At 38.2% G+C, this 18,338-nt stretch overlaps 1 protein-coding gene across 5 annotated transcripts in view; it reads right to left on the bottom strand.

Moving 5' to 3' along the window:
- ACTR3 (actin related protein 3) overlaps positions 1–18,338 on the bottom strand; it is a 59,275-nt gene that overhangs the window by 2,452 nt on the left and 38,485 nt on the right. For all 5 annotated transcript variants that reach the window (XM_002712405.5, XM_070071013.1, XM_051849630.2 and 2 more), the window contains 3 exons: positions 16,441–16,614; positions 3,094–3,186; positions 2,788–2,913 (listed from right to left, as the gene is read on the bottom strand). In XM_002712405.5, the coding sequence (XP_002712451.1) occupies positions 2,788–2,913; positions 3,094–3,186; positions 16,441–16,614 (393 nt within the window). The remainder of the gene's footprint in view (positions 1–2,787; positions 2,914–3,093; positions 3,187–16,440; positions 16,615–18,338) is intronic.

The raw sequence follows: 18,338 nt of genomic DNA, 5'->3' as shown, positions 1-18,338 counted from the left end.
AAAAAGCAAAATTATTTTAATAGTAAATTCAAATAACAATTTCTGTATTATTTAACCTTAAATGTACATACACAAAAATAATGTTATCTACAAAGGACTGGGAACACTGTGGAAGGATAGGGTAGAATGTAAGGAGAGGAAAGAATGAGCATTCATTTTATACAGTTCTGATTTTTAGAATCATGTTAATGTTTCACATACCTCAAAAATGAATAAAAATTTTAAAGTAGAGAATCGCATGGAGCAAGACAAAGTACAACAGAAACAGAATAATTGTATTTTTAAAGAACATAACCTGGCTGAAATAAGGAAAGGGACAGTATCTCCTGAACAGACTGTTTTGATACTACACCCTCAGGCTAAAGATAAAAATCAAGCAAATACTGAACTTTAGTCAATAGGCCTATTTTTCACAATGGTAAGGATGAACAATTCCAAAGCTATTACAAATAAATTCCAGGACTGAGCAAAAAAAACCAAACAGATTGTGGATAGCAGCAGTCAAGTTTCTCACTGTCAGAAAATGGCAGTACAAATTGGGGAAAGTAGAAAGCTAGTAGAATGGGGGCCAGGTGCCGTGGCTCACATGGCTAATCCTCCGCCTGCGTCTCAGGCATCCCATATGAGTGCCGGGTTCTAGTCCCGGTGGCTCCTCTTCCAGTCCAGCTCTCTGCTGTGGCCTGGGAGGGCAGTGGAGGATGACCCAAGTCCTTGGGCCCTGCTCCCACATGGGAAACCAGGAAGAAGCTGCTGGCTTCGGATCGGCATAGCAACAGCTGTGGCAGCCATTTGCGGGGTGAACCAACGGAAGGAAGACTTTTCTCCCTGTCTGTCTCTGTCACTGTCTATATCTCTACCTGTCAAAAAAAAAAAAAAAAAGCTAGAATGAATCCTCCCTCTGCTATTCTGGAACTGAAGGGTGTACTCATCATTCATGCACACATTCTAGCTCTGACCACCAAGATGGCCTAGATGTAGTATTCCACTAAAAGCTACCTCAATGATTCCCACTGGTCAGATGTGAGAAGAAAATTCAGCATCAAAATTAATGTATTAACATTTTATCACAACATTAATGATATAGTTCATAAAACAATGGAAAATCTAGTTTCTATAAGTGAATGAATGAATAAATGAGGGAAGAAGAGAGGAGGGCACTTTATAGCAAAATAAGACTAAAATACATAGAAGGAATGATAGAATTTGCTAAACACCATTTGGCAACTTCTATATTAACAAGTATTTTGGGAAGATTCATAATAGATGCCAACATCAGTGGTTAAAAGTATGATGAGAAGCAGGAATAATCTGAAAGTGTTTTCCCATAAGATTATGATTTAAATATAGAGAAAAAATAGTATGAAGAAATCTGGTAGCCACTTTAACCAAAGTAGCCAAAGTTAACACATGGAACAAATCATGTTTCTACTGATACACTGCACTAAAAATGATCCAACATAACTTCTGCAGTATTACTAAAGTGCATAATCCAAACCCAATCGCATGAAAACATTACACAAACCAAAACATGATATTCTACAAAAGAAACAGACTGTATTATTCAAAACTGTTAAGGTCATGAAAGACCAAAATCTTGAGTAACTTTCAGATTGAAGGAGCACAATAATTAAATCAAACTTGTGATCCTAGACCAGAGAGAAAAAAGCCTGTTTACCTTTGGCTGTAGGACATTAGTGACACAATTGTTAAAATCTGATTTAGATTCACAATCACTGTAATTGGCATGACTTCCATTATAGAGAACTTAAAATTATACTTGTAAAATTGAGCAAATTCTTAGCTTTTGTTTTTGTACGTAGATAGGTGGAAGGGTGATGAGTAGGTTATGGATGGGGGATAGATGTATTGGTTAGTAAGGAAGAGGGTACAAACAAGTCAACATTGTGAAAAATCTACTACATGAGCAGACTGAAATGTGAAATCAGGCCACTATTAGTGACAGAACTTAAAACATACTTTTTATTACATTCCAAGGGATAGGTTTCTTTAAGTTTTATAGGGGTGGGAAACGTCTGGCCTGTAGGCCAGGTAAGGCCCATGAAATCACTTGCATGACCCTGCTAAGATGACCTCAGGAGGGACTCAAAATTCAATAAATCATGAGCCCACATTGTGATCTTACAGGTAGCCTGTGAAGCTGGCATCCCATATGGATAACAGTTCAAGTCCTGGCTACTCCACTGCCAATCCAGCTCCCTGCTATTGTCCTGGGAAAAGCAGCAGAAGATGGCCCAAGTCCTAGGGCCCTTGCATCCGTGGATACACAGAAGACCCGGATGAGCTTCTGGTTTTGGCCTGGCCCAGTCCTGCCTGTTGTGGCCATTTGGGGAATGAACCAGTGGATGAAAGATTTCTCTTCTCTCTCTGTCTCGGCCTCTCCCTCTCTGTAACTCGACCTTTCAAATACACAAATGAATCTTAAAAAAAAAATTGTGGTCCAATAATGAATTCTGCTGCTGGAATACGCACAGAAACCTACTATATAAGCTAGCTGTGAAACAAAAATGTTAAAAATAAAACAGAATAATAATAATAAAAAAATAAAACAGAAGAAACAAAAACACCAAAGCTTTCAGAAATGCAGACACTAAGACTCAAATGACCCAGAACATCATGGATATGAATGCACGATATTAATCACTTTCCACTAGAATACTTTAATAGGTACCCTTATTTTTCTTAAATAAAAGTTGGAAAGCATTTTTCATCTCCATTATAATAACCAAGGCACCCTTAACTTTCCCACCAATAATTAAGAACACCAACCTTCAATCTACCGCCACTCAATTCTTCACTCAACTTCAGCCTGGCATCTACAGTTCTTTTCAAATCTCTTTGCAAACGACGTCCAAAGTCCCTGAACATGGTTGAACCTCCAGAGAGGACAATATTCTGTATTAATGGGGAAAAAAATGACTTTTATTTTAAAAGAAAAAATTAAGGATCAAAAAACCAGTTAATAGTAAAACTCTACTATATCCTTTTAAAGACATGTTTAATATTCAATCATGGGCAGAAAATAAGGGAGTATTTTAAAACTGTGATCCTGAGTAACAATTTTGCTATAAATACCTTGTAGAGAGGACGTCTAACATCAATAGGACAATTCTGAATTACTTCATCTACAACTTCTGAGATAGGCTGCGTAAAGTCTGGATTAGCAAACTGAAAAATAAGTTGTAGAGAGATCAGATCACAAATGAAATTCAAGTGAAGCTTCTCATAACGTGCATATTCCAAAAACATTTTGATGACCCCTCATAGGCAAACATTTCAAAATATTATGCACCAAAATAAACTTATTTTAATTCTACTTGATATAAACTTTTTGTAGTACCTTTCGCATATTATAATAAGCATATTTTAAACAGAGGTACACATAAGGGGCCAGGGCTGTGGCGTAGAGGGTAAAGCCACCACCTGCAGTGCTGGCATCCCATATGAGTGCCAGTTTATGTCCCGACTGCTCCACTTCCAATCCAGATCTCTGCTATAGCCTGGGAAAGCAGCGGAAGATGGCCCAAGTCCTTGGACCCCTGCACCCACATGAGAAGACCCAGAGGAAGCTCCTGGCTCCTGGCTTCAGACTGGCACAGCTCTGGCCGTTGCGGCCAATTGGGCAGTGAACCATTGGATGGAAGATCTCTCTCTCTCTCTCTCTCTCTCTCTCTCTCTCTTTCTGCCTCCCCTTCTCTCTCTGTAACTCTTTCAAATAAATAAATTAATTTTAAAAAAAAAGTGCACATAAAAAAGGTTATATACTGATGAGATGATGAAAATGTGACCAGTCTTGCAGGAACCTGATACCATATTTCTCCAGGTAGCAATGGTTCAAAATTAACCAATGTAAGGTCCTCAGTAACTTTCTGGAATATTTACTCTGAATAATGAGAATCAACTGTCTATTTCTATGATGATTTACCATAACTAAAACAAAACTATTTTAAAGGAGATGATACTCAAAGGCAAAACTTGTTTTTTAGAATTGTAAAAAAAAAAAAAAAAAAAAAAAAAAAGAAAAGAAAAGAAAAAAAACTTGAATGATTCATCTTTTAAAATATGCATCTCTTAGGGGCCGGCACTATGGCACAGTGGGTTAAATCCCTGGCCTGAAGCGCCAGCATCCCATTTGAGCACCAGTTCTAGTCCTGGCTGCTCCTCTTCTGATCCAGCTCTCTGCTATGGCCTGGGAAAGCAGCAGAAGATGGCCCAAGTCCTTGGGCCCCTGCACCCACATGGGAGACCCGGAAGAAGCTCCTGGCTTCGGATCGACACAGCTCCAGCCACTGCGGCCATCTGGGGAGTGAACCATCAGATGGAAGACCTCTCTATGTCTCTACCTCTCTCTGTAACTCTTTCAAATAAATAAAACAAATCTTAAAAAAATATGTATCTCTTGAATGTAGGTACAGGAAAAAAACATGGACTGGCTATACATTAAATTAATTTTCTTTAGGAGAAAAAGGGAAAAAGGATGAGAAGCAGAGAAAGGGTCAGAATAGGATACTCTTTCTAGATTTTAGTTCTCAAAAAAATTCTGAATATGATATGATACATGCTTTTTTATTTTTATTTATTTATTTATTTATTTATTTTTTTGGACAGGCAGAGTGGACAGTGAGAGAGAGAAACAGAAAGAAAGGTCTTCCTTTTGCCATTGGTTCACCCTCCAATGGCCGCCGCGGCCAGCGCGCTACGGCCGGCGTACTGCACTGATCCGATGGCAGGAGCCAGGTACTTATCCTGGTCTCCCATGGGGTGCAGGGCCTAAGCACTTGGGCCATCCTCCACTGCACTCCCTGGCCACAGCAGAGAGCTGGACTGGAAGAGGGGCAACCGGGACAGAATCCGGCGCCCCGACCAGGACTAGAACCCAGTGTGCCAGCGCCGCAAGGCGGAGGATTAGCCTAGCGAGCCGCGGCGCCGGCCTGATACATGTCTTAATATTAGGATGTATTTGAAGTGAAAGGTACATGCGTGTCATACAGCATATTTTCCAGATTTCTTTTTTTCAAGCAGATTTGGTAGGTAGGTAGGGAGATTTGAGATGAAGGAAAGGTATTTGAACAAAACAGTTATGGAATGGAAATAAGAGCTTAAAAATAACTTTTAAAACTTATAATTAATGGATAACATTAATACATATAACAAAGAGGCTTTATGCACAGAGACATAAAAATTAGGGAAGGCCTCCTTTCTTCCTTATCATTTATTCCCTATGCCTCTCCTAAACAATCCTGTGTATTTTCTGGTAGAAAGTACAAAAAGGAAGACATAGTTTTCAAATGCTAGCTCTGATAATTAAGCTTATATTCTGAAACAAAGATCTAACTCTAATGAAACTTTTCAACATTACTTAAGTGACCACATATTGCTCTTTACAAGTGAAAAGGAAATTCTAGCAGGGTTTTCCTAGTTTAAAAATAAAAGGGTGAAATCTAGTTCTAATTAAAAAATAAACAAGTTTACTTTATTAAAATGAAATTCGAAATATTTTCCACCTCTCTTGACTTCTCATTTATGAATTAGGTTGACCAAATGAGACAGCATTCCTTTATTTATTAAACCAATTCTATAATTCAATTGATGATTTTTAAACTTTGTGTCAATATTTTCCAGTTTTCAAGATTTTTAAATTATTTAGAGCCTGGGTAAACAATGAGGAGAGATTTAATGTTAATGATGTGAAGCATGACGACACAAAATTGATTAATTCAGATAAACTAAAACATTAATAAAAAAGATTCTATTGATCTCCATTATCATAGTAAGAGAAAGAGTGGCAGCCAAAATCTGTGTGAAGCAAGCTAGGAATTTACAAAAGGAATTCTAAGAGGGACACAGAAATGGATACAGTGGTTCATACTGAGCCTGCACAGACCAACTACAACTAAGGTGTTTTCTCTCTCAAGAGTAGCCCATATTGTATTATAAGAAGAAACCAGGAAATACAGCACAACTTAGATGACTCTCATTTAAAGACAAGTTCACATGCCAACACAGAATGGCTTAGTAAATGATTAAGCAGCGTAATTGGGATATTGAAAATTTTATTTTCCATGATCACATCTGTAATACTGGACAACCTCTCTTGGTCTGTGAACTCTCCAAAGAACTTTTAGTTCTCAAAACATTATGCTCTTTATGATCCCTTAGCAATACTTTAACCTTAAAACATGTCATTTGCTCTAACTATAAAAAAAGAGATCTAATTCCCCCAAATTTGGACAAATATTAACAATTTGACAAAAGTTTCCTATTATATTCATTTTTAAAAGTATTAAGTTGATAATGTAAAACTTGCCAATTCTTTAATTGTCCCTTTGTTAGTCATATTCTTCAGTGTTTACCAAAAACAGTAACACACACGCACACACACAAAATTAACCTGTCCATATTCCTTTCTCTACTTTTAAGACAAGTTTATCTACTGTATGTCTGTAGACTTTCCATAATAGTTTTTACTCAATACACAAAACAAAAAACGTAATTATCTTTTAATCAAATCCTGAATATGCCCACAGAAATTCTGATATAGAAAGAAATGAAGGAGCTGGCATCTGGCCTAGCAATTAAGATGCCTGCATTCATACTGAAGTACCTAGGTTGGATTCATGGTTTTAGTTTTCTATTTCAGCTTCCAGCTAATGCAAACTCTGGGACACAGTGGGAATGGCCCAAGTAGTTGGGTTACTACCAGCCAATGTGGGAGACCTGGAATAAGTTCCTGGTTCCAGTCTCTTGCCCCAGGATCAGACCTGTCTGGTGAGGGCATTTGGGGAGTGAACTAGAGGATGGGTGCTCTGTGTACCTTGTGGGAAATCCAGAAAACACATACTGAGTTCCCAGCTCAGGGCTCTGGCATCCAGGCAGGTGTCAGCATTTGGGGAATGAATTCTGCCTATCTCTGTCTCACATAAATTTTTTAAAAAGAAGAAAGAAAGGTAGGAGGCACTGTTCAGATGAAACCTTTCTATTAGATCTCTCTTTAACAACAACAACAACAAAATAGAGGAGCTAGTGCTGCAGCACAGCAGGTTAAGTTACCACCTGCAACTAGCATTCCAAACTGGAGTGCTGGTTCAAGTCCTGCCTGTCTGTTTCCAATTCAACTTCCTGCTAAAGCATCTGGGAAAGCAATGGAAGATGGTCCAAGTACTTGGGCCCCTTCCACCCACATGGGAGATCCAGATGGAGTTCCTAGCTCCTAGCTTCAGCCTTGCCCAGAAGACATGGATGTTGTGGACATTTGGACAGTGACCCAAATGGAAGATAGAAGATTGATCTCTCTGCCTCTCCTACAAATAAATCTTAAAAAAAGAAAAAGAAATGGGCATGTGAATTATATTGAAGACGATAATATATTGAAGAATAAGGAAATATATTTTTGAACTGAGCTCATCACAAATACTAGAAAGAACTATTCAGCACTTTCTTCTTAATGAAATTAAAATTTTAAAATCTTCCAGGGCTGGCATTGTGGCCTAGTGGGTTAAATCGCTGCCTGAGACACCAGCATCCCCTGTGGGTTCCAGTTGGACTCCCAGATGCTCCACCTCAGATCAGCTCTCTGCTAATGAGCCTGGGAAAGTAGCAGAAGATGGACCAAGTGGCTGGGCCTGTACAAACCACAGGAGAGAACCGATGCAGCTGCTGGCTTCTGGCTTCTGCCTGGCCCAGCCATAGCCATCACAGAGTTGGGGAAGTAAAACAATGTATGGAAGCTCTTTTTCTCTCTCTGTTCCTCCTCCTCTAACTCCAACTTTCAAATAAATATATCTTTAAAAACAACATCTTCCTAGGTTTTAAAATCTGTATAATAAAGTTCAAGGTATAGGAAAAATTTGGACTACTGTGTTTACCTGGGTATGTTTGCTATTCTCTATATTTTTTGAAGAAGAGTAAAGATATTCCTTAACAACATCTTCTAATGTCTTCAACAATGGTATCTTAACATATGATTAAAGAGCCAGAGATAAGCAGCCATGAAACAGTAACAAGGTAGCAAAAATATTCAAAAGCAGGTGAGGAGGAGCTCCTGAAAATTAGACACTGTCAGAAATTTTAAAAATTAAATAGAAAACTCAGTAGATAAAACTGAAAAAGTCAGCTAGAGAATAAAACAAAAGGACAAGGAAAATAGCATATCAAAACATCAGAGGACAAAGGGAAGATCCTACAAATATCTGTAGAGGATAAAACAGTTCCTATACCAGGAATCAGAACTTTTTTTTTTTAACTTCAAGTTATAATAAAAAACAATGGTTTCAAAATGCTAAAGGAAGATGATTTTTGATCTAGGATTCTATACTCAAACTATCAAAAAAGTATACACACAAAATGAATACACTTCAGACATGTAAGATTTTGTAATTTTCATCATCTTTTATCAGGAACCTATTGGTAGACGATCTCCAATACAATAAAGTAGACAATGAGAATAAAAAACGTTCCGGATACTGGAAAAAGAATTCCCAGAAAGATGAGGGAAGAATAGAGAACCTCAATATCAGATGTAAAAAAAAAAAAGTGGTTTCATATTGGGAGATATCACATAATCCATATATTTAAATTGATGGAATAACAACAAAATCTTTGCATCTGAATATCCTATGAAGAGATTTATAAAACTAGTAGAGAATCTGGAAGCCAATGAGTGATATTTTTAAACTATAAATACTTAATAACTCTATGAAAAACAAATATAGGACAAGAAGAGATTTCATGGCTAACTATAAAGCTCCTATCTGAACAGAAGTAACAAAAGTATAAATACTTCCCCTAAGTAAGCATAATGTAACCACAGGAGTGAAGATAGATACTACTGTGCTGGGAATAGAAGCAAAGAAAAGGCAATCCTCCTCTTCCATACCTGGAAATTGATAGAAAATACCTAACACTGATAAACAAAGTTGCATAATAACCAAGCAATTCTTAGGTATAAATGCCATCATAAAAAAATCTCAACTAAGGAGAGTCTGAAGTAGTTAAACCTCTAGCAACAGAAAATAGGGAAAGAAACACACAGGGTAAACCTGTTTTAGATTTTGCAAAACAAGGACTGCAAAAAAAAAGATTTACTTATTTGTTTATTCAAAAGGCAGAGCAGGGGTGTGGGTAGAGAGAGCAAGCAAACTATGTTCCATCTGCAGGTTCATTCCCCAAATAGCCACAACAACCAGGGATGATGGGCCAGGCTGAAGCTATGAACTCCATCCCAGTTTCCCACACAGGTGGCAGGGTCAGGTAATTCGCAGAAGTTGGACAGGAAGCAGAGCCATCTGGGACTTGAACCGGCACTCAGATATGGGATGCCAAAAATCACAAGTGGTGATTTAACCCACTGTGCCATAACCAGCCCAAAACCCTGACTTTTAAACATTTTAATGCAGAAAATATTGGCATGTCAAATAAAGGTTATTTAAAGTAAAAACTGATATATGAAAACATGAGCAAGACAAATTTTAATTCAAATAAATATCCATTCCTTTCCAAAGGAATGTTCCCAACCCAAATTTAATTCATTTACCTATCTAAAGTTTCAGTGTTTTTAAGACATCTGAGACATTAACTAAACATATTTTTTTAACAGTAGTCCACTAGGGGTGGGTTGTGGTGCTGAGGCTTCAGTCACCACTTGGGATGCCCACATTCCATATCAGAGTGCTGGTGTGAGTCCTGGCTACCCTGCTTCCAATCCAGCTTCCTGCTAATGTGCCTGGGAAGCAGAGGATGATGGCTTAAGTAATTATATTCCTGCCACCCTAGAGACCTGGATGGAGTTGCTGGCTCCTGGCTTCAGCCTGGCCCAACCTTGGTTATGATGGGAATTTGGGGAATGAAGTACCAGAGAGAAGATCTCTCTTTCCCTCTGTCTCTGTCACTTTGTCTTTCAAATAAAAATCAATCAATATTAAAAAGGCAATCCACTTAAATTGAAGAACAGATATCTCCTACTTCCCATGCAATGCTATTATCTATCCTGGAGAGGATTCTATTCATCTAGGCCTCTGGATCAGGATTTTCCACAATTCTCTAGTTACTGTTCTCAACTTAGGGTTTTAATCTTTCTCCAACATTTTTTCTTTTCTTTTTTTTTAAAGATTTTGTTTATTTGTTTGAGAGGGAGAGCCACAGACAGTGAGAGGGAGAGACAGAGAGAAAGATCTTCCATCTGCCATTTCACTCCTCAAATGGCTACAAAGGCTAGAGTTGAGCCAATCCAAAGCCAGGAGCTTCCGCCAGGTCTCCTGTATAGGCACAGGGGCCCAAGTGTTTGGGCCATCTTATACTGTTTTCCCAGTCCATAGCAGAGAGCTGGATCAGAAAAGGAGTGGCCAGGACTAGAACCAGTGCCCATATGGGATGCTGGCACAGCAAGCGGAGGATTAACCCACTGAACCACAGCATTGGCCCATCTCCAGCATTTTCAACTTCAACACAACTGATGTTTCCTAATTCAAGTGATCCTTAATCCACTTCTGTTTCAGCCACTTACATATACCTGACCCCACAGACAGATCTGCCTCAACATCCAGCCACATGTGGTTATTTCTTCACCCTCTTGAATCTCCACCAAAAGAATAACAACAAAATTATAAGAAAAAGTAAATGTCCAAGGACAAAAAGGAAATACCACATCCTAAGTTCCACCAGAGGGGGCATAGTGTTAAGAATGAAATCACTTCACATTGCAGAGTGTAGAACACTCCAAAGCCTTAGGAACTGACAAAATAAAGGTAGACTCATAAGGAGAAGTAAAACCAACTTTAAAAAAGGGAAACAATTAAATTTTTCTATATGGAATGAGACCCTCCAGATTTCCTTCCAGGTTTTGTACAACCAAGCAGTTAATTCCAACCTAAATACACAGAAAATGAAGGATATGAAACAAGGCAAAAGTTTATGAAAAGGTGAATTTTAAGAGAAGAAATCATATTATACTAACCCGCCTCAAAAGTGAATAATCACAGGTATAATACTGTAATACTACTGATTTACCTAACAATAAGCTAATATGTGGGAAGGCTGGGAAGAAAGATATTCTAGATAAAAATTAACCAAGAGGAGGTTAGACAAACTATCAAACATTTGCATATCAATACATAGCACTAACAAGCACAGTATTTGGAAATCTAGAGATGATTACCAAGAGCAATTTCCAACAGCTATTGGCTGTTCTGTAGGACACAAAGGGGAGTAGGTGGTTATTTGACCTTTTAAAATCGTGCTGTAGTAGGCATTTGGCATAGCATTAAAAACTCTGCTTGGAATGCCCATATTCTGTATCTGAGAGCCTGAGTTCAAGTCTTGGCCTCACTTCCAATTCCAGCTTCCTACTAATGTATATCCTGGGAGGCAATAGTGATAACTCAAGTTCTTGGGTCCCAATCACCCACATAGGAGACCCAGATGGAATTCCAGGATCCTTGCTTCAGCCAGGCCCAGCCACAGCTATTGCAGGCATTTGGTGAGTAAACCAATGGATGGAAGATCTTGCTGTCTCTGCCACTCTGTCTTCCAAATAAACAAAGTTTTATTACTTTCAATGAATTAAAAAAAAGCAACTGTGTATACTTCAATTTTTATTCTTAAAGAAATTACAAAAAACTGTGCCGATTAAAAGCTTAAAACTCCAGTACACAAGTCCTATCTTTCTGTTACTCAACTCCTCTGCCACCAGTTTTTAACTATATACCAATTCATCATGATCTATAATCCATGCCTGCATTCCTCATTATTGCTAAATAATTTGACTTTCTGTATTCACTCCTTCCTCTACTATTAACTACTATTAACAATATAACTTTTTTGCCTGTCAAACCTTTTGTTATTCGCCCACAAATGCCTAGAAAAAAGTCTACTATGAGCCAAGTAAGTTTTAAGTATTTAACATCACTGCTGTGGGTAGAAAATGGATGCCCCACTACTATTAATTAGATACTCCTTAGTGACTAGAAGTCATTATTCTCCAGGCAGGGTCTTGAAAAAGTTCACAGGAAAACATGTATTATGAAGAAACTATTAATAGATTTAAAAAAATAAACTGGTACTAACCTGTTACAACATGTCTGAGTAGGATCTAGTTTAAGGCTGGAAGTAGGATGATACCAGTTTAAAAAGTTTAAGGTTGCCCATATCAGAGCAACATGAATTCTGCTGAAATGGAAGCAAGAACAAACACCAAACTTACGGTGAAGCTTGGGTGGAAGAATGGTGAAATCACTGATGATTTACAAAAAGTTATGGGTACAACACTCCAAAGAAATCAGCAATTTACAAGTGGATAATTCATTTTAAGAAGGGATGAGAAAATGATAAAAATTAAGCACATAGAAGATCACCTACATCAATTTGCAAGGCAAAAACTAATCTTGTTAGTTTGAAAATGGGCAACAACTGACAGCATATACAACAGCCAACACGACAGGCATCTCAACTGGTTCAATTCACATAGTTCTGAGTGAAAAATAATAGGAGAGCAATTTTCTGTCAAAACTATGCATGCAGATCAATTACAGACTAGATAAAACTTTCAATGGAAATTTTAAACAAATGCAATCAAGATACTGAAGCATTTCCTCAAATAATTGGAAAAGGGGATAAAACACAGTTTTTTCGGTATGATCCTCAAGACAAAGCAATGTTGAAACAAGAGGTGGAAGTGGTCCAGTCAAAGCAGAAGTGGACTAGTCTAGACCAAAGGTCATGGCAACACATTTTGAGGATGCTAAAGGCATTTTGTTGACTTTCTGGAGAGTCAAAGAACCACAATATCTGCTTACTAGGAGAACATTTTGAGAAAGCTGGCCAAATATTTCTCAGAAAAATTTAACCAGAGTCCTTCTCTACCACAATGCACCTGCTCTTCTTTCTCATCAAACAGGTCAATCTGGCCAAATACTTCTATGGAAAATCACTAAGCATCTCCTTTAGTCATGATTTGATTCCTTCTGACAGCATTTTTTTTTTCCCTAATCTTAAGAAAATCACTCAAGGGCACCCATTTTCCTTCATTCAATAATGTTAAAGACTACATTGGCATGATTAAATTCCCAAGATTCTCAATTCTTTAGGGATGAATCAAAATGGCTGGTGTGGTTTACAGAAATGTCTTGAATGTGATGGTGTGAAATAGCTTATAGTTTTAAATTCTAACTTTTAATTACATTTTCCACAAACTCTTTGAAGTCCCCTCATACAACTTTATGCCTAATACCTTCCCCCCAACACATCAGCTAGATTCTCCTTTGTGAAAAAAATTTAAGAACTATAAATGATGAACTTGCTTAACTACTTCCCTACTCCTCTGCCCTTCCAAGTTCAGAAGACTACCCATATTAACCTGTAACTTCCTGTCACTGGAATAAGCTCTCTTTAAAATAAAAACTATCCTCAGCCTTACTCTTGCAAGTGACTTCTTTCCATTTCCAGCAGGTACTACTCTCCTTCACAGACCCAGGATGCTCATATTGGCAATTTCTAAACTTTTACTTCTCATTGAGGTGTCAAGCTGCCTCTATCATACCATTCCACTGAAACTGCGCCCCTAGGATCATCAATAATGTGATATTGAAACACCCATGAGTGCTTCCCAGGTTTCTTCTAACACAGCTCCATTGCAGCAACTGGCACTGCTTAACGTCCTCCTTAAAACATTCACGTATCTTGTAATTTTATGGCTATAATCATTTCTGTAATCTTTCATTTTCTTCTTACTTACAGTCTTTTTATTCTGTCCAGTGTTCATGTTCACTGAGGCCTGATTTTTTTTAACCTTCATTTCACTCTACAGCCTCTCCCTGGCCAATTTCTTCTTTTGCCACACATAGGATGATGACTTTATGTCCATCTTCACTCTAAGACACTTAGCCCAGACAAAAACTTGGAAACAAAGTGTCTATTTCTGAACCTTTATAGAGATGCATATAGTATAAACTCACTTGTTTTTCCTCCCTTTCTAATTTTGCTGGCTGGCAAATCTATTTGCTCACGTTGTAAACCAGGGAATCATCGCAGATTTCTGGTTTTCTTACTGCCCCTCCACATCTAGGCAATTACTAAGTCACGTTAAGTTTATTATTTTTCATTCACCTCTTTTCTCGTTATTCATTTTTAATCCAAAAAACTGTAATAAACCCACCTTTCTGTCCCAATCCATCCAACCCCATGCTGCTGCTAGAGTAATCTTTCTGAAACCTTTACATCCATCCATGTCACTTACAAGCTGAAAGCTTCTGCATGTCTTAGGAATCCAACCAATGTCCTTCTATAGTGTGTCTGTCATTCATGACCTGGCCCTTGAATACCTATCTGGATCTATCTCCTGCCACTCCTTTAACACACGTCTGTCAAGCTTATCTCCTCTGCCAAAAATATATTCCCCTAACACACCTGCCTGACACATAGCTATTCATCCTTTAAGTCTCAGTTTAACTGATATCTCTAAGTTTCCTGGTACTCCCAAGCAGACTTAGATGCTTTTTGCTCCCATGTCCTCACCAGACACATGCATTCATTACAGCACTTATACCTATTTTAAATATGTGTATCTCTTTTTCAAAACTGAATTTTTATTTACTTATTTGAATGGTTGAGACACGCATAGCACGCACGCGCGCACACACACACACACACACAGAAAAAGAGGGAGGGAGGGGGGAGAGGGAAGGAGAAAGATTTCAAAGGCGGAGTGACAGAAAGAGAAGAAGACAGATCTTCCATTCACTGGTTCACTCCTAAACGCCTGCAATAGCCAATGTGGGTCCAGGTTGAAGCCAGGAGCCCAGAATTCCATCCAGGTCTCCCACATGAGAAGCAGGGACCCAAGTACTCGAGTCATTCATTACCTGCTGCTTACTAGGAAGAGCATTAGCAGGAAGCTGGACTGAAAGCAGAGCCAGGACTAGAATTTAGGAACTCCAATAAAAATGTGGGCAATTTAATCACTGCACCAAACCCTTTCTTACTGTTTGAGCTTGATAAGAACAAGATAAGATAATTTTTAATCTTCAAATACTCAGTACTTTAAGTGAGACCATAGGGACTGGCATTGTGGTACAGCAGGTTAAGCCGCTGCTTGAGACATCTACATCCTCTATCAGAGAGGCAGTTGAAGTCCTGGCTCGTCTGCCTTCAATCCAGCTTCCTATTAATACATCTATATAGCAGCAGATAACAGTTCAAGTATCTGTGTTCCTGTCACACATGTAAGAGATCTGGATGAGTTTCTGGGTCCTGGATTCAGCCTGGCCTAGCCTCAGCTATTGTGCACATTTGGAGAGTGACTGATATTGGAAGATGTTTGTTCCTGTCACTCTGCTATAAATAAATCTTAAAAAAAAACAAACAAAAAAAAACAAACAAAAAAAAACCTGATGCACTGACACTGTGGTGCAGCAGATTAAAGCCCCAGCCTGCAGCATTGGCATCCCATATGGGCGCCGGTTTGAGTCCTGACTGCTTCACTTCTGATCTAGCTCTCTGCTAATGCACCTGGGAAAGCAGCAGCAGATGGCCCAAGTGCTTTGAGTCCCTGCACCTACGCGTGAGACCTGTTAGAAGTTCCAAGCTCCTGGCTTTGGCCTAGCCCAGCCCTGATTGTTATAGCCAATTGCAGAGTGAACCAATAGGTAGAAGACCTCTTTTTCTTTCTCTCTCTCTCTCTCTCTCTACTCTGCCTTTCAATTAAATAAAATAAATCTTAAAAGAAGAAACACCTGAGACCTAGGGCAGGTGTGTGGCATAGAAGGTAAAGCCATAGCCGGAAACAGAGGCATACTATATGGGATATTAAAAATCTCTTTTTCAAATAAATAAATCTTAAAAAAAAAGAAAGGCACTAAGACCGTGAAAATTGTATCACTTAACATTTCTTAGTGAATAAACAAAAGGAAAAAATAACTTCCCAACTGAGCAGGCATTTAACATTAGTAGCATTATTAAGTTAAATTTCTGATACTAAATCACTATAAGAATTGTGCATAATTAATAGTAGGCATTTTAATAATATAACAATTTTTATGTCGCTAAAATTTCATGTAAATAGAAAATCATTTTGATACTAGTCAAATATGCTATGGTCAATTGAAGGAAAGTTCTTTGTATCATGGTCCTTTTATATGGATACAGAAGTCAGGACTTGCTAGAGCTTTCCCAAAATATTTTACACAACCATTAATTTTAAGGGACCCTCTCTTCCCATTATTCCCATAATTCACAAATATTCAAGAAACAGGTTTCATTTTTCTAAATGCATAAAACATATTAACAGTTTAGCCTGCTTTAGCAAAAGCAATTTTTCCCTTGAAATATGACTATGGCATTTTAGTATATTAAAGAATGTTTCTGAGATTCTCCTTAAGATCTTCAAGTTCATACTTTCAGCTGAATATTCCAAAAACATAAAAAAATGCTTACCTCTGGATGAAAAAAGATTTCAGGTCCCAGGAATCTCTCATAACCAACATCAATGGAAAATTCTTTCTTAGAGATAGCATTGATTCCAGTATACTGCTTAATCCACTTTGACCCATCTGTGTCATACTTGTTAAATTCCTTTACTAAATCTGGGCAGACATAACTATAGCGCTCCTAAAAAAATGAAGAAAAAAGAAACAAAAGAAGGGAAGTAAATAAAGATGGCATATTATCAGTAAACTAGAATGGAATTTTAAAATGTCTTCAGAAAAATAAAATCAAGAGAAAATTTAACATCAGGATATTGTCATATATGTAATACAAATAAACTGCTCAACTGTACATAATTCCCTCTTCATATATGAACAGAATTGAGATTTGAAAGACCAAATGGTCGTTTTCTACTACTTAACGTTACTTTCTCAAAACATTAATGTTCTCTAACAATTTTCTACTGTTTTAGTAAAGAATTTTGTGTCCTAGAAAGAAGAAAGCATAAATTACAGAGAAGTTAAAAATAAAAAACAGTGACACAACTACACAAATTACTCCTTAAACCTATCTGGAATAAAATCAACTATGGTCTAAATAAATGAGCAAAGAAAAAAAGCTAAAAATGTAAGTTACTTTATTATCCTAAATAAAAATTTTCATCAAAAGTGTAATTTGGGGTGGGAGTTTGACTTAGTGATTATGATGCCACTGGGGATACCCACAACCTATACTGGAGTGCCTGGTTCAAGTCTGAGCTCTGCCTGCAGTTCCAGCTTCCTGCTACGACTTATCTTGGTAGGCAGCAGATGATGGCTTAAGTACTACCACCCACACTGGAGGTAGGAGGCCCAGACTGAGTGCCAGGCTCCTGGCTTTAGCCTGGCATAATCCCCACTCTTCTGAGCACTTAGGGAATGAACCAGTAGACAGAAGATCCCTTTCTGCCTGACTCTGTCTCTTGGCCTTTCAAGTCAATAATGTAAATAAATAAAAGTGAAATATATACATAATTCAAAAATGTTATAGGTTATACTATTCTTTTTGCAATTTACAGATTCCTGACTTTCCAGCCTCTTCTTTCCCTATTAAGAAAAATGGGGGGGGGGGGGGCATCACGCTGTAGCGAATAAAGCCATTGTCTGTGAAGCCAGCATCCCATGTGGGCGCTGATTCATGTCCCAGCTGTTCCACTTCTGATCTAGTTCCCTTCTAATGGCCTCAGAAAAGCAGTGGAAGATGCTTAAGTGTTTAGGGCCCTCACCCATGTGGGAGAACAGGAGAACAGGATGAAGCTCCTGGTTTCAGCCTGGCTCAGCCCTGGCCATTGTGGCCATTTGGGGAGTGAACCAGCAGATGCAAAATCTCTCTTTCCCTGTAACTCTATCAAATAAGTAAATAAATCAAAAAAAGGAAGAAATAGGGGGGGAAGATCAGATAATTTTAGTTTCACCTTGACTGAATTAAGGAATGTCTATAGAACTGATGAAACATTAATTCCTGTTATAGCTGTCAGAATATTTAGTGAGGAGACCGGTGTTTTAATTGGAGAACTGAGTGGGCAAGATTGACTGTCAATGTGGGAGAGCACCTTCCAATCAGCTAGGGGTCAAGACAGAAAAAGGCAATTTTCCCCTTTATATCTTCTGCAACTGAGATAGTCTTCTCTTTTCCTTGAACCTGTCCAGGCTCTCTGATCTTGGGACTCCAGGACATACACAAGTGCTCTCTCCTCCCTGCCAGATTCTCTGGCCTTCAGACTAACAGTTACAGCATCAGCTTCCCTGATTCTGAGACTTTCCAACTTGAACTGAGCCACACTACCAGATTTCTAGGGTCTTTGGCCTGCAGATAGCTGCCATGTAACTTCTCAGTCTCCAATAAGCACATGAGCCAATTCTCCAATA

Source organism: Oryctolagus cuniculus, chromosome 3, assembly GCF_964237555.1.
Source record: "Oryctolagus cuniculus chromosome 3, mOryCun1.1, whole genome shotgun sequence".
Classification (NCBI taxonomy): Eukaryota; Metazoa; Chordata; class Mammalia; order Lagomorpha; family Leporidae; genus Oryctolagus; species Oryctolagus cuniculus.
This window is presented reverse-complemented; position numbering and strand designations above follow the sequence as displayed.